At 43.6% G+C, this 27,554-nt stretch overlaps 1 protein-coding gene across 3 annotated transcripts; it reads right to left on the bottom strand.

Moving 5' to 3' along the window:
• Positions 1-2,842: 2,842 nt before the first annotated feature.
• Positions 2,843-26,662, bottom strand: LOC115560123 (E3 ubiquitin-protein ligase TRIM39-like). 3 transcript variants are annotated; one of them, XM_030379446.1, is made up of 2 exons: positions 22,978-23,156; positions 2,843-4,519 (listed from the first exon to the last, which is right to left on the bottom strand). In XM_030379446.1, exon 2 carries the CDS (start codon positions 4,515-4,517, stop codon positions 2,892-2,894), a length of 1,626 nt encoding a protein of 541 aa, XP_030235306.1. In that variant the 5' UTR covers positions 4,518-4,519; positions 22,978-23,156; the 3' UTR covers positions 2,843-2,891. The 3 variants fall into 3 exon arrangements, 1 of the variants encoding a protein (XP_030235306.1); XR_003979680.1 differs by lacking the exon at positions 2,843-4,519 and adding an exon at positions 22,442-22,871 and having other exon boundaries at positions 22,978-23,202; XR_003979681.1 differs by lacking the exons at positions 2,843-4,519; positions 22,978-23,156 and adding exons at positions 22,664-22,871; positions 26,560-26,662.
• Between the last annotated feature and the right edge of the window lie 892 nt (positions 26,663-27,554).

Genomic DNA, 27,554 nt, shown 5'->3' with positions numbered 1-27,554 from the left:
ATAATCCACAACAATATTATAAACAATTATTGTAATTGTTGACACACGTTAACATCTTTGCAAACACACACACTCGCGCAAACACGCACACGTGCATGCGCACACAGACACACACACACACACAAACAGACACATCACACACCACTTCTTAGCAGCGATGACTTAGCCTGGCTATTGCCAGACCAAGCTCAATCATAGATCTGTCTTCAGCACAAGAGGCGTGATCGACGGGCCTAGTTCAAATGACTCTTTACGCAACTGGCTGCTTGTCGTCAATGTGTTAAATCAGCCAATAGCGCGCCATGGGGAAAAGCCAGCTTGGTGATTGGCTCCCGCAAAAATGTAACAGAAGCAGAAAGAAATGTATTGCTCTTCTCCAGACCCTTCTGCAGAATACAAAAAGGCGAATTCAACAAGCCGGCAGAATGGGCGATGACATAGCGATGAGTCTTGAGGCCCTCATTCAGGCTCAGATGAAAGCCGTGGGGGGCAGCAAAAGAATCCAAAGGTTCCCGGTGAATGGCAGGTATTTACTGAACAGAATCCCTTTACGTCAGAAGAGAACAACTAGCTCCGCTAACGTCAGTGCTTGGGGCTTTTTTTGTTGCTCGACAGCAAACCCAAGGCCTTGGAGCGCGACGTCACAGAGATGGACCCTGCACTCCGGTTAATGCTGCAGGAGAAGGAGAGGGCTGTGAGGACGCTGCAGGAGACTGTGGAGGTATACTCACAGGCATGGCACACACACACACGCGCACACACACACACACACACACACACACACACACAGACACACACACACACACACACACACACACACACACACACACACACACACACACACACACACACACACACACACACACACACACACACACACACACACACACACACATCCGGCACAGAGGCACCACTACTTCCTGTCTGGGACCGGAAGTATGCACGATCAAAAGAGGTGAAAGTGAAAGTATGTGATTTACTACTCACACATGCTCCTCCTCATCTCCACCTTCTCTGTCCTCTCATTGGTAGAACGTCCGCTCGCAACAGCTTCTTCTACTAAAAGTAAACTCTAAAGATTCATGTTCTAAACATGCCAACAGAGAGTTTACAAGGCATTTTCCAATAGCGAGAAATCCATAAAGGTTTCGCGATTCCTGGATTAAGGAGATTATGTTTTAATTTGATTGCATTTATCAGGCCCCTTCCACACAAAGCCGATTTCATTGCGAAACCGCAAAGGTCTTGTACGGTTCGGCCTTCCGTACACACGAAGCCGGTGAATCCGCTGACCGAAACCGTAAACTTCTGAAACCACCCTCTGAGGTGGTTTCAAATCTACCCGGTTTCGTTTTGGATTCGTGCGGACGCCTGAAACCGACTGAAACCGTAAACCATGACGTCATCGCCCCACCCCTCGACCCTCTAGCCAATGACTGTTAAGCCCACGGAGTCTCAGAACTCACAACAACAAAGATGATGGCGGACTACAGGCTTGTAATCGTTCTGCAGCAGATCATGTCCCTTGTTGGGTTGCTTGCTAAGCCATTATTTATTGAGACTGTTGACTGACTGTTTGTTTGTGTTGTTAGTGGTTTGGGGGCAGCCTTTATGCGCATGCTCGCCTCTTCTTATTTAATTTTCTTCTGGGTTTCTGTAGCAGAAGCAGCGCCCCTTATGGGCCTGGCATGTGTACTACAGCGTTTCTACAGATCTACCCGGTTTCGCTTGACTCCGTCTTTACGGAGATACTCCGAAACCGGATAGATCGAAACCGGAACGTTTTCATCTTCGTGTGGACGGGGCCTTAGTTAACCATGTTCCTCAAGCCTTGTAAAATCAAAGAGACACATCAAAGGTGTTGTTCCTCCATAACATGCAAGGTGTGCAGCTCCCCCAGTGGGAGTTCTGTTGTACTACATCTATTTTAGATTCACCAATCTAAATGGGGTGACCTTTGACATGTGAACGCACTTAATGCGTAATATACGACAATAATGAACACAATCCTAGATGAGCTAGAGATGAGAGTAGAGATAAGAGAGAGAAGGAGGAGAGAGGAGAGAAGAGAGAAAGACAAAGTCACGGTACTCACACGCATGGATAGTATCTTCACATGTAGTCACTGTGACCTTTGTGTAAGTGTGTAACACATGTTGGGTTGTTGTATACTGTATTGGAGATTAATTTCAACTACAAACTTTTACATTTCTTTAATGATTTAAAACATTCCATCAATCTCGAAATCATCAAAATAAGGGTTTTACAAATAAACAATTTTATTTTTTGTATTACACTTTTTTTAATACAGAAACAGTATTTATACTGAAAAATAATGGACTGGAATGTATCTTTTCCCCTGAAATGATCCATTACTATGATCATGTAGGCCTAAACATTAACACACTTTTTCTTAAAATCACAAGTTTAAGAACATTGAATTGTTTTGTCAATACATTTTCAGAAGTTAAAACCAATAGAAATGTTAAAAATATGAATTATTATTAAAACATGTTCATCCTCTTTACATGTTCTAGAACTGCAACAAATTGTATATCTTTATCAATCGGCCCTATATCTTTAAGCAAGTAAAATAAATAAAGGGAAAGTTTATTTATTTTCATAAAGGGTTTATTTAACCCTTATATTTATTTTCATATAAGGGTTATATTAAAGTTCATAAATGAACTTTAATATAACCCTTTATAAAGGGTTATATTACACAACTGAAGGGTTAATTCTTAAAAATATTCCCCTCGTTAAATGACAGCAGTATGACATTAATGCAGATCTCTCAGATCTCACATAGTAGATTTTCTATTTCTATTCTAATTCAGGAAACAACATTAGTTGTTTTGGTCGTTTGATTATTTTATTATCAAACAAAGGTCCTAGTCTGTTTGATTGACAGGTGAGATGATCAGGGGGGCAGAGTTTGTACCTTCTTTATCTGAACTTGGATAGAGGAATGGATAGAGAGGCTCAGTGAAGGTGCAGCCAGTAGCAGAGTAGAGATGAACCCTGGCTTCCACATCATAGAAGGAGACCAGACCCTCATCATAATCAACAAACACCCCCACCTTCTGGAGCTCAGCTCTCAGGGGGAGACGGACAGGAGGGTTATCATGAAATATCAACCCATCATTGTTATAGGAAAGAGTCCAGCAACCCGTCTCAGGGGTCCACTTTGTCCCACCTTTTCTGTCGATGGACTCTCTGGCCACTCCTAACCACCAACTGATCTTGTCTTTAACCTGGACCTCAAAGTAAAATCTCCCTGAGGAGAAGCTCTGCCTCGTGAGAACAAAGTAATACGTTGTAAATCTCTTAGGGTTGTATGGGAGTTCCTTCCTCACACCTCCATCATGTACTTGTTTCCCATCCTCAGACAGGATGAGCTTGGGATGAGCTGTATCAGGATCCAGAGTCACATCTACTTCATACTGCTGGACCCTCTTCAGTACAGCATCATCAAACAGCTTCTTCATCTCCATGTTCAGTGTCTCCTCCAGCTGATCCAGGGATCTCCTCAAGGTCCCTACGTATGACGGAGGACGGACCTCCACCGTGGTCCAGTCCCTGGTGGGTGGAGGATCCTTCAGGGATCTGAAGGTCTGGAGGAAGTGGAGGTGGTCTTCAGTGTGTGAGAGCCGCTTCACCTTTGAGCTTCTATTGGTCAGATCTTCTATTTCCTGCTCCAGCTCTTTGATGAGGTCTTCAGCTCGTTTCACTGTGGATTTCAGTTTCTCTTTCACCGTTTGGTTGAATTCATCCCGGCCCTTTTCAACACAGCCTATCAGAGCAGTGAAGACCTGCCCACCATGGGCTATCTCTCTGTCTGCGTCTTTGTTGCTCAGTTCCACTGCGTCTTTGATCTCCTTAATCTTTTGTTTTCTCTCCTGGATCTTCTGTGGAACGTCAGTCACCGTCTTCCCCAGCTGGACCGTCTTCACTTCATATTCCTCCTTTAGTGGTACAACAGGATGGGACTTGTGGTCTGTCACTGTGCACAACACACACACACACACCTGTTCAGTCTGGCAGAAGAGCTCCAGAAGTCGGTCGTGTTTCTTACACATCCTGTCTTCCAGACGGTCCATAGGCTCGACCAGCCGATGTTTCTGCAGGCGAGCGACTCTCTGATGTGGCTCCAGGTGGGTTTGGCAGTAAGAGGTAAAACACATTAGGCAGGACTTCACAGCCTTCAGCTGGTTCCCAGTACAGACGTCACAGGGAATTTCTGCTGGTTCAACACAAGGCTTCTCTTTTACTCGTACGGTTGTTCTAATCTGAGCAGCCAGCTCTGATAAGAAGGTATTGACCCGTAAATCAGGTCTTGTATGGAAAATCTCGTTGCAAACAGGACATTTGTACTGGACTTGTTCATCCCAGAACTTTGTAATACAGGTTCTGCAGAAGTTGTGTCCACATGCGGTGGTAACTGGACTGTTGAACACATCCAGACAGATGGAACATGAAAAGTTCTCTTCAGACCAGGAAGTGTTAGCACAGGCCATTCCTAGACACAGACGACAGGTTTATGTATTGAGCAATTATAGATTTCTAATTCAATAACAGGAAGAGAGGTTTTAACTACTCCTCAAAGTGGTTTGCTTTTACTTACCTAGTTGTTACTGTCTGTCAGACTATTTGTTACAAAAAAGTGTTTTATTTTTCTCCTGAAAGAGAGAATTGCTTCCACGTCGGTTGGCTTTGGTCTCTATGAACCTTAAGTTTCGTTTCCTCAACATGACGTCCTCTCCGTACCACCTGGCTCCTCCCCTAACACCTGGCTCCCCCACTCACACCTGGCTCCGCCCCCACGGTACACACCCTGAATGTTGAAGCAGTCTGTAAAGGCTGCTTAAAATGCGTTGATACGTTCTCTTCTTCGCAGCATTCAAATATGTTCAACCCTAAAGAGACTGGACACAGTGAGTCCGGGACAAATAATGAGTTTGTGGGTTATTTCATATTAAGTTAACACTGGTAGTGATATAAGGCATCTCTCTCATATGAGGGGCCGTTTAGGACATAACTAATTGAGACTCTCACACACATACCTATGAAACACTCTTACACTCACTACTGAAACGCTCACACACTCACTATTGAAAGTTCACACACACACACACACACACACACACACACACACACACACACACACACACACACACACACACACACACACACACACACACACACACACACACACACACACACACACACACATACATACATACTCTTCTGAAACACTTACACATACATATGAGAAATGCAAGCACATATTTGTATAAATGTTTCAAATGTATGAATACGTTTTTCAGTTATATGTATGTATGCTCTTACATGAGGATGTGCAAGCGTTTCAGAAGAGTATGTATGTATGTGTGAGTGTTTCAGTAGTGACGGTGAGAGCGTTTCAATAGTGAATGTAAGAGTGTTTCATAGGTATGTGTGCATGAAATTCCAAGGTCAAGGTCGGCATTTAAACCGGAAGGCGGGAACAAAGAGTGCCGGTTTCTAAGCCAACGGTGAAGAGCGTGACTGAAATGTCACACTCTTCACCGTTGGCTTAGAAACCGGCACTCTTTGTTCCCGCCTTCCGGTTTCTAAGCCAACGGTGAAGAGCGTGACTGAAATGTCACACTCTTCACCGTTGGCTTAGAAACCGGCACTCTTTGTTCCCGCCTTCCGGTTTAAATGCCGACCTTGACCTTGGAATTTCATGCACACATACCTATGAAACACTCTTACATTCACTATTGAAACGCTCTCACCGTCACTACTGAAATTACTGGTATGAATACTACATGTGAAACGCTTGCACATCCTCATGTAAGAGCATACATACATATAACTGAAAAACGTATTCATACATTTGAAACATTTATACAAATATGTGCTTGCATGAGTGTTTCAGATAGATACGTATAAATGTTTAACTTGTATGAATGTAAGCATTTCATATGTATGTGTATATGCCACAGAGGTATGTATGTATGCGTGTGTGTTTCTCATATGTATGTGTAAGTGTTTCAGAAGAGTATGTATGTATGTGTGAGTGTTTCAGTAGTGAGTGTGTGACCGTTTCAGTAGTGAGTGTAAGAGTGTTTCATAGGTATGTGTGTGAGAGTGTCTCAATTAGTTATGTCCTAAACGGCCCCTCATACTCTCAGATTCTACCCTCATACGACTGCTGAGTCATGTGACACGGGGTAGGGCAGACGAACCAGACCGACGAGTTCACCTTCAGTCAGAGCCAACAAACACTTGCAGCCGTGCGGCAGTTAATTCCACTGAATTAAAAATAGGTCTACCTAGAAAATTCAGAAATTATAAGATGGAAGACTTAATATATTGTTTATAACAGTATGGTGGGGATATAACATCGCCCCCCCCCCCCCCCCTTCCTGATACAAATATTCCTTCACTTGTCAAATTACAGTCCTTAATAACTGTATGGAGAAATCAAAATGCATAATATTAATGATAGTGAAGTAATAATATTAAGAGACAAATATATTAAAATGTTAACTTCTTTGGTTGTTGTGGCTGTGGACCGACGGCTCGCCCTCATATGTAAACCCTCCTTGTGTTTTACATTTGTTTGCAAATTAACAGCAGCAGGGAAGGGTTGGACAGTGTTTAAGGATATCGTCAGGTTTCACAAAATGGCAGACGAGAACCCAATAGCACGACAAGAGAACCAGTTCAGGTGAAGGAACAGTGTTTATTCCAAGCAGAGGTCAAACCAGGTAGTCAATCCGTGTAACAAATATAACCAGTAGGAGCAGGCAAAAAGGACGGTCCAAAGTCACATTCAGATTTACATTTACAGTCCAAAAAGGCAGGTCAAGGTCACACAAGCAGGCAGGTTCAGAATCAGAATGAGAAGACGCGGGAGAGCTAGGTAACACACTAGACAATCTGGCAGGGAACTGAGGGAAATGGACCGGTCCATATAGAGTGGCGAAGTCACGCCTCTTCCGGTAGGGCTCATGGGACCTATGAGATCGAAAAATATGAATGGGTGTCAATGGAGAGAAAATAATTATTTTCTGGTCCCGGTCTTTATATGCCCTTGATTACACATATGTTGTTTGTGGATTTAAAGGATCATTTTTCATGCAAAGAGTTCGACCGGTTATTGTGAAATTGTTCAGATGAAGGCTGTAGAGAAAACATAACGAGAAAGACTACACGGTTCGTATGTGACGTCACGCTCCCTGCGACTGGCGTGGAGAAGACCGACAATCTTCCCATCGGCATAACTGAAACTCTGCACGTGCCCCGACTTATAATGGTTTTCACCTCTTTTGATGCTTTTATCCTTCCCTTGGAAAAAGCGGTGAAGTGGGGCAGAGAGATCGCCATCTCTGTGCCGAGTTCCAAGCAGGTTCCAAGGGCGGGTGTGGTGACGTATATCCAACCCAGTCGCCAAGAAAATACGTCCACGGTGTACGTTTCCATGAACACTGGATACGTAGCATTTCAAAGTAAAAAAATAGCGTGTTATACCTACAGTATCCACGTGTGCCGCTGTGGAGGCGGGTTTCGGGGTTTGGGTTTCACGGCTTTCGCGGCAAATTGTGGACACGATTGTTTAGGGGGGGGGGAGACTGTTGTTGACCGGGGAGGGGGGGGGGGGGGGGGCGGGGAGACACGTTTGTTGAGGGGGGACGACGACACACGATTGTAGGGGGGGGGGGGGGGGGACACGTTAGTTGAAGGGGGGGGGGGGGGGGGGAAACGTTTGTTGAGGGGGGGGAGACACGTTTGTAGGGGGGGGCACGCTCGACAACGAGAGTTGGTTTTTATTGAACGCTCGACAACGAGAGTTGGTTTTTATTGAACGAGACTTCAACACGGAACAGCTGCACGAAACGATGGTCACGTCACTCTCGGTGACGGTGTCGACAATAATGAACACACGAACAATGTTAATAGAACAACACACAACCACGTAACATCCCGAACCCATTAACCCCACTTAATCCTAACAACAAAACAAGTTAACAAAAGCCCCATTTGTCAACTGAGAACCCCAATTCCCAGAATCCCCCGCGGCTCCGGAACACGGCGTAGCTTATATTAATCTTTATTATCTGAATGGGAAATGCAATATTTTAGGACAGATACACCATTAAACGCGTTTCTAATGACATTTCTAGCGAGAAATGTACATTTTCCTTACATAATCTTCAGTCAGTGAATGTGTATGATCTTTAGTTTTATAGTTATGTAGCAGCCCTTGACACGAAATAACCGGAGAGTCTCTGACGGGTGCAACCTTTTATTCTTTTGTTCTTTTGTTGCTATGGCACCGTGAAACTAGAAAAAGTAACAGAAAATGGTTGCACTTTTACACAAATATATTAAGATCAGGGCAGTACAATGTTCACAAATAAAAGAATGACAGAAAACATATTTCAGGACAACAAAGAAAACTTAAACATGTGCATCATCTGCTTAACTTACATAAAGACTTACATAAAGACACCAAAATTAAACATAATCACACTAAAGGCATACAATAAAACAACATACCTCGCTCCGCTTGCCAAGGGTGCAAGACGACGGTAAATTGAGCGGGAAAAGTTGAATTCACCGGACATTCATGGGTCTGGCCGTTAGCTTGCTTCATACACTATTTACGGACATGAAACGGCATAGAAATGCGACCGGTATAAGACACATGAACAATAAAAATTATACAGAAAACGTTTCAATATGAACCCAACATTTATGTAACCAAAATACAGGCATTAAAGGCCCACTATGCAACTTCGGGCATTTCTTGGCTGTTTTCTTGGTTTTGGCACGCACATTTCTCTACACAGCGCCCCCTACAGCTTCGTAGTAGATATTTCACAACACTGTCGTGACAACTCGTTGACGACCCTTCCCTATGCACTTCTACGCGAGCCATGTGCATTTGTTTTCAAAGAAGCCGGCGAATGCGTGGAGCCATGTCCGAAGTAGATGTTCATAAAGTGTAGGCAAGGTTATACATTTTTAAAAAGGTGTATTTGTATTGCAATAAACATAAATCCATCCTTTTTTATAGTTGACGGGGAGAATGTATATCCTAGATTATAATTGTTATATCTTAGGTTGAACAGAACAATCAGTTTAAGAGGTTTGGCCAACATAATAATCTAAATAAACAAGAACCTGGATTCGGGGATTCAGTCTGTATCTGGGGGACGAGACGGACGAACAGCAAAACACCCATGGAAACAAAGGTGTTTATATGGTTGCAACCAAGCAAGCTAGAAACATACAGGGCTCACAACAAAACGGTCGAGAAAACAATTTTTACAGGGCTCACAACAAAATGGTTGAGCAAACACATTTGTACAGAGACTATCAACATCAAGAATACCACGAAGACAAAGTTCACCCAAAGGTACTTTCAATTTCAAAAGCAACACGGCCGAGTCGGCGTCTGATTTGCAGTCTTCTTTTTCTTTCAGTTCACGCTATTCCTGAAAAGCTTGCTCAACGTTTACTCGTGTCTGGCCTCTCTGTCGGTCAGTCTCCCTTTTCTCTTCTTCTGTTCCTCCGACATTGGGTTTCTCTGTCTCTTTTTAGTCGGCTGATCTATGATGAATATAACAATCCCTTAGTTACTTGTGTTTATATCGAGCCGGTTCCGCGTTTGGGGGTCTGTGCCGTAAAGCACCAACGCCCGGAGTTCAGAACTTTCAACGCTCCAACGCGTGACGCTTAGCCACGATAGCCAATCAGCGTGGAGCTTGACCCGACATCACCGACAGAGAGTAGTGACCCTTGCACAGAAGCATACGGCCGAAATCTTTCTTTATTCTGGGGGTGGAAATAGTAACATAGTTACGCCATTAAATGCGTTTATGGAAACATTTTTAGCGAGAAATGTGCATTTTACTTTCATAATGTTCGCTCGGTGAATGTGAAGGATGTTTGGTTTGATAGTTATGACGAAGGGTGAACGCTCCGTTCACTTGCATGGACAGAGTCTCTGGTTGCTAAGCAACCTCAACGTCTTGGCGGACTATTTCTCTGCTGATCAACACTACGAATGCTGGAAACACACCAGACACACCATGTGAAGTTATTTAACCCGATTATCGTTATTTATGAGTCCTTAGCCCAAGTGAAGGAGTTCAAGTACCTCGGGGTCTTGTTCTCGAGTGAGGGTACTATGGAGCGTGAGATTGGCCGGAGAATCGGAGCAGCGGGTGCGGTATTGCGTTCGCTTTACCGCACCGTTGTTACGAAAAGAGAGCTGAGCCGCAAGGCAAAGCTCTCGATCTACCGGTCGATCTTCGTTCCTATCCTCACCTATGGTCATGAGGGTTGGGTGATGGCCGAAAGGACGAGATCGCGGGTACAAGCGGCCGAGATGAGTTTTCTCAGAAGGGTGGCTGGCGTCTTGGGATAGGGTGAGAAGCTCAGTCATCCGTGAGGAACTCGGATTAGAGCTGCTGCTCCTTTACTTAGAAAGGAGTCAGCTGAGGTGGTTCGGGCATCTGGCAAGGATGCCCACTGGGCGCCTCCATTGGGAGGTGTTTCAGGCACGTCCAGTGGGGAAGAGACCTCGGGGAAGACCCTGGACTAGGTGGAGACCTCGGGGAAGACCCTGGACTAGGTGGATAGATTATATCTCAACACTGGCCTGGGAATGCCTCGGGATCCCCCCGTCAGAACTGGTCAATGTGGCCCGGGAAAGGGAAGTCTGGAGCCCCCTGCTTGAGCTGCTCCCCCCGCGACCCGACCCCGGGTAAAAGGATGACGATGAGATGAGATCGTTATTTATATCCGAGATTATTTAATCTAACCCGATCTAAACTCTATCATGCACCCAAACACGGCGGCGTTTGGGTTTCCTACCTCGGACTCTAGCGCAGCCACAGGCGCGTTGGGCGCGTTGAACCATTTTTGTGACACACAATGATCAAGCGTCAGGTTAGGTGCGTTACTCGCGTTATCCAACGCGAGTAACGCGGTTGGTGTGGCTGTAGCATTAGTCGATTGATCCATGATGAATGCATCAATTGCCTCGCAACTGGCTGTTTATATCTAGCCGGTGCCATGTTTGGGTGTGTGTCTGTGCCGTAAAGCATTTTCGAAACTACAATCTGACTACATTTTCGAGGATACTTCCGTTGCGTCACATCCGGATTGTGTCGGTCCGAACAGAGCAAGTTGCATATGCGCTTTTTCACTGGAGAGGCGACATGGGTAAATGACACACCCACCAATCGACCCAGAAATGGATGCAGAACCATCAGCATAACTCTCAACCTGCATACTTAATGTAATTTTGGCTAAAAAAGTTGCATAGTGGGCCTTTAAGACATCAAACTTACGTTTTCGATGCGACTACGCGTGAGACACGCATCGCCATGAATGCTGCTGTGCGCCTCTAAAAGGGTACCGGGTGAAACGTAAATAAAAGGTTCCGGGGCGCAATACAGGTCGATACACAATAGGTCCGTTACAAGTTATTAGGATTTGATCGGCTCGCTCGCATGTTTCAACGACGTCAGGTTGCATTCGCTAAACTAGCAGCTCATGTGCTTCCTGCGTTTGTGTTATTAAACTGTTACTTTATGTAACTTTTAATGATATCATCTTGTTAGAAACACGTATATCTGAGAGCCAACCCAGTCGCCAAAAGCATACCTACGTTGACAGTGTACGTTTCGTGAACACTGGATTACGTCGCATTTCAACATAAAATAGCGTGTTATACTACACACACACACACGCACGCACACGCACAGACACACACACACACAAGCACACACACGCACGCACAGACACACAGACACAGACACACACACACACACACACGCACACACGCACACGGTGCATTTCGCTGCTAAAACAACAACAAAAAAATATTCCCTCAAATATTATTACTTTCAAAACGTTGGCCAAAATGGCCAATAATATCATTATTTATTTTGGATGCTTCTAGGACATTTTGGGTGGATTTTGAACGGTATGTGGGGGGCACGTTTTTTGCAGGACCTGGCAACCCTGCGCTGTTGCCCGAGATCTGGATCCACCCCGGCGTGGTGCCGTCTCCTTTTGACCTTTTGACCCCCGACTTCTGGGGGAATAGCTGAATCAATTCATTAGTCAATCAGAAGCATGTAAATACCTTCCCGGTGGCGAAAGAGGACGAACGAGGTGTCCGTCAACATCTACGCTTCCAGGCGATTGCAACGGTGCCACACATGAGCATATTCGAACATGTTTAATGGTAGTAATAATATAATATAATAATTAGCTGTCGAAATTGGAGGCCTTAATCAATACTGAGCAGCTATTGATTTGCTTCCCGATAAAGATTTGTCACAAATGACATGTTATTTAGCATCTACACGTTGAGCTGAGTCCAATGACACCAAGAACGACACTCTAGCTAATGGTAACATGTATTTTACATGGTACACCTAGGTCTAGGACATGATCTCGGTGTAGCAAGAGGCCGAGCTTGATCTCATTGGACTCAGCTTAACGTGTAGATGCTAATTAACATGTAATTTGTCAAAAATCTCCATCGGGAAGCAAATCTATAGCTGGTCATTATTGATAAAGGCCTCCAAAATCGACAGCTAATTACTACCCCGAAACATATTCAAATATGATCATGTGTGGCACTGTTGCAATCGTCTCGAAACGTAGATGTCAAAGGACACCTTGTTTGCTCTGTTGCACCACCGGGAAGATATTTTCATACTTCTAATGGATTGATTCTTATTTTAAGGTTCTCGGAGTGAGACTTTAAGTGGCTGCAGCAGAAGTGTTGAGACGAAAGATGATATCAAGAGATTTATAGAATATTCCCATTCACATTATGATTCTTCGTCGTAACATCCGACCAAACATCCTTTACATTCACAGAGCGAAGATTATGAAAGTCCCGGATGACAGATGACGGGTGACGTCACATTTAGGGCTCTGCTCTGATAAACACTTACTGGTGTGTAAAAATACTAACTCTGCCAACTAGCCACTGTTATTCGAAAACGTTAGCAAGTAAACAATGTGGAAATTAGAGTAAACTCGGCTGATACTGTGCTGAATTTCACACACTAACAACATGCCGACAAGCTGTTGCAGTCCGGGATTATACACAGCGTTATAACAAGGATTCAGGAGGTTATTTCTAAAGGTTTACAAAAGAAAGTGACAGTAAACGATAGCCTTCATTTTCATCCAGACTTACGAGTTGTCTGATATGAGGAAGGTGACGATTTCTCCGTCAAGTGAACCGTCCGTCCGTCTTTGCTCTTTTTTTGCCAACCAGTTTACGTGCGGGATTCCAGAATCAAAACAATAACATTCAACGTGTCTATTAATATGGCCAGCAACATTTTACACCAGTTTTAGAATGTTTTGCACTACAACAGATGTTGAACACCAACATGCTTATGTAAAATCAGCATAGTATATCAACTATGACTATGTATATCAACTATATCAACTTTACAACTCAAAACTCACCTGTTCAAACTCGCACACAACGTCTAACTGATCACTGTTTTGATTGTTTGTTTGTTTTGTTTTGTCTTGTTTTTGTTCTATTTATTTTTTATTTATTGTGTTTATTTATTTATTTTATTTTTTCCACAATGTCTTTTTTTTTTTTTTTTTAACGATTTATGATGACTTTATGCTCTGTAAGGTGACCTTGGGTGTCTTGAAAGGCGCCTCTAAATTAAATGTATTATTATTATTATTATTATTATAGTATGCCTACCATATTGAGCTATGGACAGGTCACATACGGAATGCAGGGAATTGGATGTCCGGCTGGTGTTTTGATCGCGAAGTTTTGCCTTCTTGGTGCCAAAAAAATCGGAAAATACTTATTTTCTGCCACACAGGTTATCTGGGAACCCATGGCGAGGGTTGTTTTTATATTAAGACTGTGGAGAAAATACCAGGAACAGTCAAAATCAAGTCAAATATATTCTTACAGCTCTTAGTTAGTTAGTCGCAACACAACTCACCACTGAATAACAAAGTTAATTTTTTTCCCGGGCTCTCTGTGACCAATCTTTTTAAGGTTGAACATAATTAAATGCCGCAAAGAAGAGACAACATCAACACATTGAAGTAGCCTACACAGTGCATGAATGCACCAAAGTCTGAGTGTGTTCGTGGGGGCGGAGCCAAGGGTTAAGGGAGGAGCCATGTGTTAGGGGAGGAGAGGACGTCATATTGAGGAGACGAAACTTAACCTTCGAAACCAAAGCAGAGCCCGTCTACGAATATTAGACATTCTCTGACCAAAGCAACCGACGTCGAAGCTGTAAAATAAATCGCATTTTGGAACAAAAAGTCTGACAGTAAGAAAAAGGTAAGTAAAACAGTACAACTTTGAGAAAGTTAAAACCTCTCTTCCCGTTATCGAATTAGACATCTATAATTGCTCAATACATAAACCTTGTCGTCTGTTTCTAGGAATGGCCTGTGCTAACACTTCCTGGTCTGAAGAGAACTTTTCATGTTCCATCTGTCTGGATGTGTTCAACAGTCCAGTTACCACCACATGTGGACACAACTTCTGCAGAACCTGTATTACAAAGTTCTGGGATGGACAAGTCAAGTACAAATGTCCTGTTTGCAACAAGCTTTTCAACACAAGACCTGATCTACAGGTCAATACCTTCTTATCAGAGCTGGCTGCTCAGATTAGAACAACCGTACGAGTAAAAGAGCAGCCTTGTGTTGAACCAGGAGAAGTTCCCTGTGACGTCTGTACTGGGACCCAGCAGAAGGCTGTGAAGTCCTGCCTAATGTGTTTTGCCTCTTACTGCCGAACCCACCTGGAGCCACATCATAGAGTCGCTGGCCTGAAGAAACATCGGCTGGTCGAACCTATGGACCGTCTGGAAGACAGGATGTGTAAGAAACACGACCGACTTCTGGAGCTCTTCTGCCAGACTGAACAGGTGTGTGTGTCTGTTGTGCACAGTGACAGACCACAAGTCCCATCCTGTTGTACCTCTAAAGGAGGAATATGAAGTGAAGACGGCCCTGCTGGGGAAGACGGTGACTGACGTTCCGCAGAAGATCCAGGAGAGAAAACAAAAGATTAAGGAGATCAAAGACACAGTGAAACTGAGCAACAAAGACGCAGACAGAGAGATAGCCCATGGTGGGCAGGTCTTCACTGCTCTGATAGGCTGTGTTGAAAAGGGCCGGGATGAATTCAACCAAACGGTTCAAGAGAAACTGAAATCCACAGTGAAACGAGCTGAAGACCTCATCAAAGAGCTGGAGCAGGAAATAGAAGATCTGACCAATAGAAGCTCAGAGGTGAAGCGGCTCTCACACACTGAAGACCACCTCCACTTCCTCCAGACCTTCAGATCCCTGAAGGATCCTCCACCCACCAGGGACTGGACCACGGTGGAGGTCCGTCCTCCGTCATACGTAGGGACCTTGAGGAGATCCCTGGATCAGCTGGAGGAGACACTGAACATGGAGATGAAAAAGCTGCCTGATGATGCTGAACTGAAGAGGGTCCAGAAGTATGAAGTAGATGTGACTCTGGATCCTGATACAGCTCATCCCCATCTCATCCTGTCTGAGGATGAGAAACAAGTACATGATGGAGGTGTGTGGAAGGAACTCCCAGACAACCCTAAGAGATTTACAAGGTATACATTTGTTCTCACGAGGCAGAGCTTCTCCTCAGGGAGATTTTACTTTGTGGTCCAGGTTAAAGACAAGACTGCATGATGGTTAGGAGTGGCCAGAGAGTCCATCAACAGAAAAGTTCTGACCAGTCTGACCCCTGAGACGGGTTACTGGACTCTTTCCTACGTCAAGGATGGGTTCTTATTTTATGATAACACTTCGGTCCGTCTCCCTCGGAGAGCTGGGCTCCAGAAGGTGGGGGTGTTTGTTGATTATGATGAGGGTCTGGTCTCCTTCTATGATGTGGAAGCCAGGGTTCATATCTACTCTGCTACTGGCTGCACCTTCACTGAGCCTCTCTATCCATTCCTCAGTCCACATTTAAATAAAGAAGGTACAAACTCTGCCCCCCTGATCATCTCACCTGTCAATCAAACAGACTAGGACCTTTGTTTGATAATAAAATAATCAAACGACCAAAACAACTAATGTTTTTTCCTGAATGAGAATATAATTAGAATCCCTACTATTTGAGATCTCAGATATTAATGTCATATTGCTGTCATTTAACGAGGAGAATATATTTAAGAATCAACCCTTTATAATATATTTAAGAATAACCCTTTATAAAGGGTTATATTACACTCCATTTATGTGTCTGTTTTCCCTTTATTTATTTTACATGTTTAAAGATCTAATATTTTTTGCAGTTATGTAGAAAATGTTCAGAGGATTAATATGTATGAATAATAATTTGAAAATGTAATATATATTTATATATTGAATGACAAAAAAATCCAATGTCTTACACTTGTGATTTGTTTTTGCCTTTTCTGTGAAAGAAAAGGCAAACATTGTAATGTGTGGCCTGCATTATCATTGTAATGGATAATTTGAGGGGAATAGATCGACAGCGTAGACGCACCCATTCTGCCGGCGATGGAGAAGAGCAATACATTTCTTTCTGCTTCCGATACGTTTTTGCGGGAGCCAATCACCACGCTGGCTTTCCCCCTGTGGCTGGTTTAACACAATGACGACAGGGAAGCGACGGCAAGCAGCCAATCGCGTACAGAGTCAGTTGAACTAGGCCCGTTAATCACACCTCTTGTGCTGAAGAAAATGACAGCAGCTTCTTAAAACCAACGTGCAATCTACGATTGAGCTTGGTCTGGCAATTGCCCGGCTTGGGAATAGATACATTCCAGTCCAATCGTGTTAAGTATAAATACTGTTTCTGTAATAAAAGAAGTGTAATACAAAAAATAAAATAAAATTACTCCTCAAACCCTTATTTTGATGATTTCGAGATTGATGGAAATCATTGAAGAAATGTAAAAGTTTGTAGTTGATGAACCAGTAAATTAATCTCCAATATACAACAACCCATCATGTGTTACACACTTACACAATGGTCACAGTGACTACATGTGAAGATACTCCCCATGTGTGTGAGTACCGTGACTTTGTCTTGTCAGCTCTCCTCTCTCCATCCTCTCCTCTCATCTCTCCTCTCTCTTCTCACCCCCCTCTCTTTTCTCCTCCTTCTCTCTCTTATCTCTAATCTTCTCTCTAGCTCATCTAGGATTGTGTTCATTATTGTCGTGCATTACGCATTAAGTGTGTTCACATATCCAAAGTCACCCCATTTAGATCGGTGAATCTAAAATAGATGTAGTACAACAAAACTCCCTCTGGGGGAGCTGCACACCTTGGATGTTATGGACGAACAACACCTTTTATGTATCTTTATGTGTGATCCTACCACGCTTGAGGAACACATGGTTAACTAATAAATCCAATCAAATTAAAACACAATCTCCTTAATCCAGGAAATGCGAAACCGTTATGGATTTCTCGCTAATGGAAAATGCCTTGTAAACTGTCTGTTGGCATGTTTAGAACATGAATCTTTAGAGTTTACTTTTTGTAGAAGAAGCTGTTGTGAGCGGATGATCTACCAATGAGAGGACAGAGAAGGTGGAGATGAGGAGGAGCATGTGTGAGTAGTAAATCACAAATTTTCACTTTCACTACTTTTGATTGCGTGTATTTACGGTCCCAGACAGGAAGTAGTAGTAGTAGTAGTAGTAGTAGTAGTAGTAGTATGTGTGTGTGTGTGTGTGTGTGTGTGTGTGTGTGTGTGTGTGTGTGTGTGTGTGTGTGTGTGTGTGTGTGTGTGTGTGTGTGTGTGTGTGCGTGTGCCATGCCTGTGAGTATACCTCCACAGTCTCCTGCAGCGTCCTCACAGCCCTCTCCTTCTTGTTGGGAAAAATAACCTGCTGAGTACATCACATGTACATAACAAATATAGTTAACTCCTACCCTAGCCTGATGAGCACATCACATGGCAGACACATTACAATATAGTCAACTCTTGCTCTAACCCAACGAACACAAACATGATAATATATAGTCAGGTCAAGGCCGGAGCCGAAGGCCCCATTTCCCAGGCTGGCAGATGGTGGACACTCAGACAATGCACCAGTCATCCTCAAGAACGGGAGAGCCACATTAATTTATCACACAGGAGACACTTTGAAGCTCTCCCCCGTCACCTGCCCATACCAAGGGCCTGAGAGCCACATTAATTTATCACACAGGAGACACTTTGAAGCTCTCCCCCGTTAGAAGGAACCAAGAGAAACACCTGCCCATACCAAGGGCCTGAGAGCCACATTAAATTATCACACACGAGACAGTTCGGGGGGCACTCCCCGGTTTAATTTACCACACAGGAGACATTTTGAGAGCTCTTCCCCGTTAGGATGAACCAAGAGATACCCCTGCCCACACCAGGGCCTGAGGAGCCACATTTCGGGGGGGCACTCCTCGGTTTAATTTATCACACCGGAGACACGAGGAGCTCTCCCCCGTTAGGAGGCATACACAGCAGGGCCTGGGAGCCAAAGCCAAGCAAAAACACACAGAACCACACACACCTCAAACGCACACACCTCATCGAGAGGAGGATACAGCATAAGACTGTATCACACAGGGACTCTTCACCTTCTTCTGAAGCAGACCTCCCACGGAGGCGAAGCTCCGGACGAACCATCAGCGCTGATTAGGGACTTAGACATATTCGATTTCTCACGCTTATGACTCTGTATAACCGTTGCCACTTTACTTAATAAATCCAAGGTCCTCGTGCCGACAGACTTTATTACCTCTCCGTCTCATTTCATCTGGTCCAGTAACTAGACAGACCGTTTTTCCCCTCAGTCCGACTGAGGGACCCAAGAGGAGAGAAGGAATATTGGCAATAAAATAAATACCAGTCAATTGACGTCAGAACCTGCATGAACGACACAACCGACATGTGATTCTGTTTTAAATATAAAAGGGCTGACAGCAAGCGCTGTTGAATGAAAACCCAGGCTGCAGTTGAAGCCTGTGAGGTTGATGATTGATTTCTCTGCGTTAGACTGGTCATGTTTAGTGTTATTGATTTAAAAGGGTGTCCTTCAAACTGAGTCTTAAGCACTGCACCAAACTGTGAAATCAACCAAGAAGGAAGAATCCAGGGCTGCTTCAGAATAAATTCAATGTCCTGACCCTGGTATTTATATAATGCTGTTGCGTGTCTGAGCCAATAGATGGCAGTGTGGGCTAAATAATGCAGTTCTGAACCACTAAAGTGATGAAAGGAAAAAAGACTGTTTGGATGAAGGAATTCCCCTTTTTTTGTATTTACACAGTTACTGAAACACATTGGTTTACAAAGTAAACTATATACGGTAAATATAGGAAGTGGATGCTAAAAATGTGAAGACAAAGTAAAATTGGACTGGACTGGGGCATGGCGGTCCAGGAGGGGGCTGAGGATGAATTGTAGAGATCCACAGATTCAGTGACTGAAGGGGGGCTGGCAGCGAGAGACGGAGGAGGTCAGTAGTCATGGTGACTGGGTTGATGTTTTTAAGGTTCCTGAAACTGATTTGTCAGTTGGGCTTATTGAGGGGGGGGGGGGGGCAGGGTGGGCCTTATATGGTCAGTAGCGGTTCCTGTCCGAGCTCACCAGAGAGGCAAACATGAACGCGCATTTATGAACGCGCGCAGTGCACCCGCACATGCATGTCTTTTCTAAAGCGTAGGCCTACACAACTTTTTAAAAAAAACATCATCGCGTGACGCGTCGTTTGGAGGCCCCGTTAGAGAGGATAATGACTAAAATAAACTAGACACTTAACAGTGTGTCAGCAGAGTGCAATGCTTCTAAACTTTTAATCAAATGTGCAGACAAAGTTCAACTTCATAAAGTAAAGTTCAATCATGTTGCGTGCTGCTTAAATGTAATGTATGGCAGCGCGCAGGGTCAACGACACGTATCTTCCAATCATATAAATATAATATTGTGGAAATTGCATTAAATGGAAAGAGACATTTTCTCACGTTGAGCACACAAATGCGTGACTCGTTTATTTCGTTAGAAAACCAAAACATTAAACTAACATTTAATGGGACAGCGAACCCTGATGAACCAAGACAGAGTAAACGATATGCATACAACAGTGTAGATTCTAGAACAACACTTAACAACATAGGTGAAGGTGAATGATGATATATGAAATGACCACGATATAATTAACGAAATCTTAGGCTGCAGGCAGTCGGACAGATTTCTTTGTGTGTTGTGAATAAGTATTCAAAATCAGCCTTTTCTGTTTTTCCCAAACGGGGGTACCATGAAGGTAATATAACATGCCTGATTTCTTATTACAAACAGCCAATTATTTTCTTCTAAGGAACCGCCAGAAGACCAGAGAGAAGAGAGAGGAGGAGGAGGAGGAGAGAGAGGAGAGCGGAGAGGAGGAGGAGAAGAGAGAGGAGAGGATGGAGAGAGGAGAGCTGACAAGACAAAGTCACGGTACTCAAACACATAGGGAGTATCTTTACATGTAGTCACTGAGACCTTTGTGTAAGTGTGTAACACATGTTGCGTTGTTGTATATTGGAGATTAATTTACTGGTTCATCAACAAAAACTTTTACATTTCAAACGTACATTTTAAAACGTTCCATCAATCTCGAAATCATGAAAATAAGGGTTTTAGAAATAAACAATTTTATTTTTTGTATTACACTTTTTTTATTGCAGAAACAGTATTTATACTGAACACTATTTTACTGGAATGTACCTATTCCCCTGAAATGATCCTGATAATGTAGGCCTACGCATTACAATATTTGCCTTTTTTTTTTAATTAAAATCAAGTGTAAGAACATTGACTTGTTTCGTCATTCAATATTCAGAAGTTAAAACTGTTAGAAATGTTAAGAAAACAAGTTATTATTTATACATCTTAATCCTCTAAACATGTTCTACATGCAAAAAATTGTATATCTTTAAACGTGTAAAAGAAATACAGGAAAACAGACACATAAATGGAGTGTCATATAACCCTTTATAAAGGGTTATATTACACAACTGCAGGGTTAACTCTTAAATATATTCTCCTCGTTAACTGACAGCAGTATGACATTAATGCTGATCTCTCAGATCTCACATAGTAGAGATTCTAATTCTATTCTAATTCAGGAAACAACATTAGTTGTTTTGGTTGTTTGATTATTTTATTATCAAACAAAGGTCCTAGTCTGTTTGATTGACAGGTGAGATGATCAGGGGGGCAGAGTTTCTACCTTCTTTATCTGAACTTGGAAAGAGGATTGGATAGAGAGGCTCAGTGAAGGTGCAGCCAGTAGCAGAGTAGATATGAACCCTGTCTTCCACATCATAGAAGGAGACCAGACCCTCATCATAATCAACAAACACCCCCACCTTCTGGAGCTCAGCTCTCAGGGGGAGACGGACAGAAGGGTTATCATTAAATACCAACACATCCTTGTCGTAGACCAGAGTCCAGTAACCCGTCTCAGGGGTCCACCCTGTCCCACCTGTTCTGTCGATGGACTCTCTGGCCACTCCTAACCACCATTTAGTCTTGTCTTTAACCTGGACCTCAAAGTAAAATCTCCCTGAGGAGAAGCTCTGTCTCGTGAGAACAAATAAATATGTTGTAAATCTCTTAGGGTTGTCAAGGAGTATCTTCACTACACCTCCATCATGTACTTGTTTCCCATCCTCAGACAGGATGAGACTGGGATGAGCTGTATCAGGATCCAGAGTCACATCTACTTCATACTTCTGGACCCTCTTCAGTTCAGCATCATCAGGGAGCTTCTTCATCTCCATGTTCAGTGTCTCCTCCAGCTGATCCAGGGATCTCCTCAAGGTCCCTACGTATGACGGAGGACGGACCTCCACCATGGTCCAGTCCCTGGTGGGTGGAGGCTCCTTCAGGGATCTGAAGGTCTGGAGGAAGTGGAGGTGGTCTTCAGTGTGTGAGAGCCGCTTCACCTCTGAGCTTCTATTGGTCAGATCTTCTATTTCCTGCTCCAGCTCTTTGATGAGGTCTTCAGCTCGTTTCACTGTTGATTTCAGTTTCTCTATCACCGTTTGGTTGAATTCATCCCGGCCCTTTTCAACACAGCCTATCAGAGCAGTGAAGACCTGCCCACTATGGGCTATCTCTCTGTCTGCGTCTTTGTTGCTCAGTTCCACTGTGTCTTTGATCTCCTTAATCTTTTGTTTTCTCTCCTGGATCTTCTGTGGAACTTCAGCCTCTATCTTCCCCAGCTGGGCCGTCTTCACTTCATATTCCTCCTTTAGAGGTACAACAGGATGGGACTTGTGGTCTGTCACTGTGCACAACAGACACACACACACCTGTTCAGTCTGGCAGAAGAGCTCCAGAAGTCGTTCGTGTTTCTTACACATCAAGTCTTCCAGACGGTCCATAGGCTCGACCAGCCGATGTTTCTGCAGGCCAGCGACTCTCTGATGTGGCTCCAGGTGGGTTTGGCAGTAAGAGGTAAAACACATTAGGCAGGACTTCACAGCCTTCTGCTCGGTCCCAGTACAGACGTCACAGGGAACTTCTGCTGGTTCAACACAAGGCTGCTCTTTTACTCGTACGGTTGTTCTAAACTGAGCAGCCAGCTCTGATAAGAATGTATTGACCTGTAGATCAGGTCTTGTGTTGAAAAGCTTGTTGCAAAAAGGACATTTGTACTGGACTTGTTCATCCCAGAACTTTGTAATACAGGTTCTGCAGAAGTTGTGTCCACATGCGGTGGTAACTGGACTGCTGAACACATCCAGACAGATGGAACATGAAAAGTTCTCTTCAGACCACGACGTGTTAGCACAGGCCATTCCTAGAAACAGACGACAAGGTTCATGCATTGAGCAATTATATATTTCTTATTTAATAACAGGAAGAGAGGTTTTAACTGCTCCTCAAAGTTGTGCTGTTTAACTTACTTGTTCTTACTGTCAGACTTTTTGTTCCAAAATGCGTTTTATTTTTCTCCTGAACGGGAGAACAGCTTCGACGTCGGTTGCTTTGTTGTCGAATGTTAAGTTTCGTTTCCTCAATATGACGTCCTCTCCTCTCATCCCCTAACACCTGGCTCCTCCCCTAACACCTGGCTCCTCCCCTAACACCTGGCTCCTCCCCTAACACCTGGCTCTGCCCTCACGGTTCACTGACGTTTCAAACTTTCACACCCTGAATGTTGAAGCATTCAGTAAGGCCGCTTAAAATGCATTGATATGTTCTCTTCTTTACGACATTCAAATGTTTAAAAAAAAGCCCGGGAAAAAAGGTAAAGTTTGTGATTCAGTGGTGATTTGTGACTAACTGAGTAAGAGCTGTACAAATATATATGACCAGATTTTGACTGTGCCTGCCTCTCCCAGATTCTAACTTCATAAAACCGCTGAGTCATGTGACTCGGGGTAGGGCAGACGAACCAGACCGACGAGTTCACCTTCAGTCAGAGCCAACAAACACTTGCAGCCGTGCGGCAGTTAATTCCAATTAATTCAAAATAGGTTTACCTAGAAAATTCACAAATGATAAGACGGAAGACTTAATGTATAGTTTATAACAGTATGGTGGGGATATAACAATACCCCTTCCTGATACAAACACTGTCTAACCCCATAGGGAGGGGTTAGACAGTGTTGGAGGATATATGTGGTGATGGAACAGGGAGGGGTTAGACAGTGTTTAAGGATATATGTGGTACTGGAACAGGGAGGGGTTAGACAGTGTTTAAGGATATATGTGGTAATGGAACAGGGAGGGGTTAGGCAGTGTTTAAGGATATGGTGATGGAACAGGGAGGGGTTAGACAGTGTTTAAGGATATATGTGGTAATGGATCAGGGAGGGGTTAGACAGTGTTTAAGGATATATGTGGTAATGGATCAGGGAGGGGTTAGACAGTGTTTAAGGATATAAGTGGTGATGGAACAGGGAGGGGTTAGACAGTGTTTAAGGATATATGTGGTAATGGAACAGGGAGGGGTTAGGCAGTGTTTAAGGATATGGTGATGGAACAGGGAGGGGTTAGGCAGTGTTTAAGGATATGGTGATGGAACAGGGAGGGGTTAGACAGTGTTTAAGGATATATGTGGTAATGGATCAGGGAGGGGTTAGACAGTGTTTAAGGATATATGTGGCAATGGATCAGGGAGGGGTTAGACAGTGTTTAAGGATATATGTGGTAATGGATCAGGGAGGGGTTAGACAGTGTTTAAGGATATATGTGGTAATGGATCAGGGAGGGGTTAGACAGTGTTTAAGGATGTATGTGGTAATGGAACAGGGAGGGGTTAGACAGTGTTTAAGGATATATGTGGTAATGGAACAGGGAGGGGTTAGACAGTGTTTAAGGATATATGTGGTAATGGAACAGGGAGGGGTTAGACAGTGTTTAAGGATATATGTGGTAATGGAACAGGGAGGGGTGTGTGGGGGACGTGCGGCGTCTGGCCTGCAGGGGGAGTATGGGCAGGTTGGGAGCGCACCGGATCAGCTGGGGGGGTTGGGCCTGATTGTGGGCACCTGCTCGCAATCAGGCCCAATCAGGGAGTGTGTATTTATGTGCCTGCTTTGTTTGATAGTAGAAGGATCGGGAGCAGAGACGAAGGACTGGAGCACATGGACCACCATTGCGAGAAAGTCTCTTGGAACGCTCCCTGTGACCGTGGCGGCGGGTTTATGTCTTCTGGACTGTCTGTAGACTGTCTGTATATGTGGTAATGGAACAGGTAGGGGTCCTGTGCCATGGCGCTCCTTAGGTAAGTCTTTATCAATTTGAGCTGGGAAAATGACCGCTCTGCCGTGGCTACAGTCACTGGTATGGTGAGGTACAGGAAAAACGCTGTGCAAACACTGCAGGATAACAACAAACAGAAGCTTGCTCTGGGTCACGAGCTTTGAGTACGTGCACGTGCACGAAGGGGTCACTCCCGGGGAGCGGGGGAGGGGGAGTGCAGTACGACCGTTTGATTGACGTACTTACTGTCCAATGCCACTCGGTGGTTCTGCAAATCATTGGCTGGAGTTTTTGGAGCCCTGCCCGTTCCACAGATGATTGACTTGTTTAATTTCATGTCAGTACTTCTAACTCGGTGGCTCTAAGTGGGTTATGATGAGGATTTCAAGTAATTTTCAAGTAAAATTACACTGTCAGAGCCAGAGCGTCAGGCTGTTCTCAGCATACCGCAAAGGTATGCTATACCACCCATACCACCACCCATACCACCACTACCTGGACATTTGTGATGGACAGAGCTGCCTTCAGTTTGGGCCATGAACAGGCGCACCCTCCCCTCTTTGTTCAAGGTGGAGGTAAGAATTATGGCAGTCCCTGCATCATGTGCACCTGTTGAACGTGGTTAGGGTTAGGGTGGGGTGATTATGTGACCCCATCATTCACAACTCAGTGACCAAGTACTGACAAATTTAATTTTTTGCAAACGCAATGCATTGTAAGTCGATGTATGCTGCGAGGCAGCAAGATTGCTACCAGCTTTCAGGCTTGTGTATTACTATTTTCCCTTCCTACAGTATGTGTATGTGATATTACTTTTGAAATATTTTTTTTTTTCATGTCTGATACCATTTGTTGCAAATAATATTCTACAGCATGTAGGGAGATTGGGTGATTGACTTGAACTGTTCTCGTATACAGCCACCTAGAGGTTCTTTTTGATTCTGTTCATAGGTTGGAGGTAATGATCATGAAAACATTTTCAAACTATTCACATAATGGTTTTGGAATGTTTTGAATAGTTTAAGTTATTGTTAATGTTAAGACATTGTTATTGTTAATGTTGAAATAAAACTCAACTTATGAGCCACTCTCTTTACCGATTTTTAAATGTGGAAACTGGGTTAGATCATCAGATTTTTGTATGACTTGACTTGTGACTTGCTTGACCTGAGCAATGACTTGACTTGTGACTTGCTTGATTCTCATCACAGTGACTTGGGACTTGCTTGAGACTTGAAGGTTATGACTTGAGACTTGGTTTTGACTTGCAAATGAGTGACTTACCCCCACCTCTGCCAAATACCATCATTATGTGCCATAAAACTAAAAACACAGACAGAAAACAGTCAAGTGAGAGCTTGTGCCTTTTGGAATGCCAACAGTGCTCATTTGCATTCAACTTGTAACAAAATTCAACTGACATAAACAAAATGAAGTATTGATTAGACAGAGATTTATTAGATGGGCCTACCTAATAAACCGTCACGTGTTGTGTTGAAAAGCTTGTTGCAAACAGGACATTTGTACTGGACTTGTTCATCCCAGAACTTTGTAATACAGGTTCTACAGAAGTTGTGTCCACATGCGGTGGTCACTGGACTGTTGAACACATCCAGACAGATGGAACATGAAAAGTTCTCTTCAGACCAGGAAGTGTTAGCACAGGCCATTCCTAGAAACAGACGACAAGGTTTATGTATTGAGCAATTATAGATTTCTAATTCAATAACAGGAAGAGAGGTTTTAACTGCTCCTCTAAGTTGTGCTGTTTAACTTACTTGTTCTTACTGTCAGACTTTTTCTTTCAAAATGCGTTTTATTTTTCTCTTGAACGGGAACAGCTTCGATGTGGGTTGCTTTGGTTTCGAATGTTAAGTTTCGTTTCCTCAAGATGACGTCCTCTCCGCTCACCCCCTAACACCTGGCTCCTCCCCTAACACCTGGCTCTGCCAGGTGTTAGGGGTTTACTGACGTTTCAAACGTTCACACCCAGAATGTGGGCGCATTCAGGAAAGGCAGCTTAAAATGCGTTGATATGTTCTCTCTTCTTTGCGGCATTCAAATATGTTCAGACCCGACACAGTGACTCTGGGTAAAAAATAAAGTTTGTGATTCAGTGGTGATTTGTGTCTTTGTAACTGAGTAAGAGTAGTACAAACACATTTGAATAGATTTTGACTGTGCCTGGTATTTTTTCCACAGTCTATTAAGTTAACCCTTGTAGTGATATGATTCTCTCCCAGCTTCCAACCACATATAACCTCCGAGTCATGTGACACGGCGTAGGGCAGACGAACCAGACCGACGAGTTCACCTTCGGTCAGAGCCAACCAACACTTGCAGCCGTGCGGCAGTTAATTCCACTGAATTAAAAATAGGTTTAACTAGAAAATTCAGAAATTACAAGATGGAAGACTTACTGTATTGTTTAGAACAGTATGCTTGGGAAACACCCCCCCCCCCCCCCTTCCTGATACAAATATTCCTTCACTTGTCATATTACAGTCCTTAATAACTGTATGGAGAAATCAAAATGCATGATATTAATGATAATGAAGTCATAATATCAAGAGAGAAATAAATAAATATCTAAACTCTGCCTCATTCTGCTTCAACCTGTCCCCAGGTGTCTTTGTGAGGATTTTCAAGAGTTTTAAATGAGGCAATTCTTTATGATTGAAAGAAAGGAAAAAAACTAAAGTGATGAAAGGAAAAAAGACTGTTTGGATGAAGGAATTCCCCTTTTTTTTGTATTTACACAGTTACTGAAACA

Source organism: Gadus morhua, chromosome 15 (genome assembly GCF_902167405.1).
Source record: "Gadus morhua chromosome 15, gadMor3.0, whole genome shotgun sequence".
NCBI lineage: Eukaryota > Metazoa > Chordata > Actinopteri > Gadiformes > Gadidae > Gadus > Gadus morhua.
Note: the sequence above shows the minus strand (reverse complement) of the source record. Positions and strands in the feature narration are given on the sequence as shown.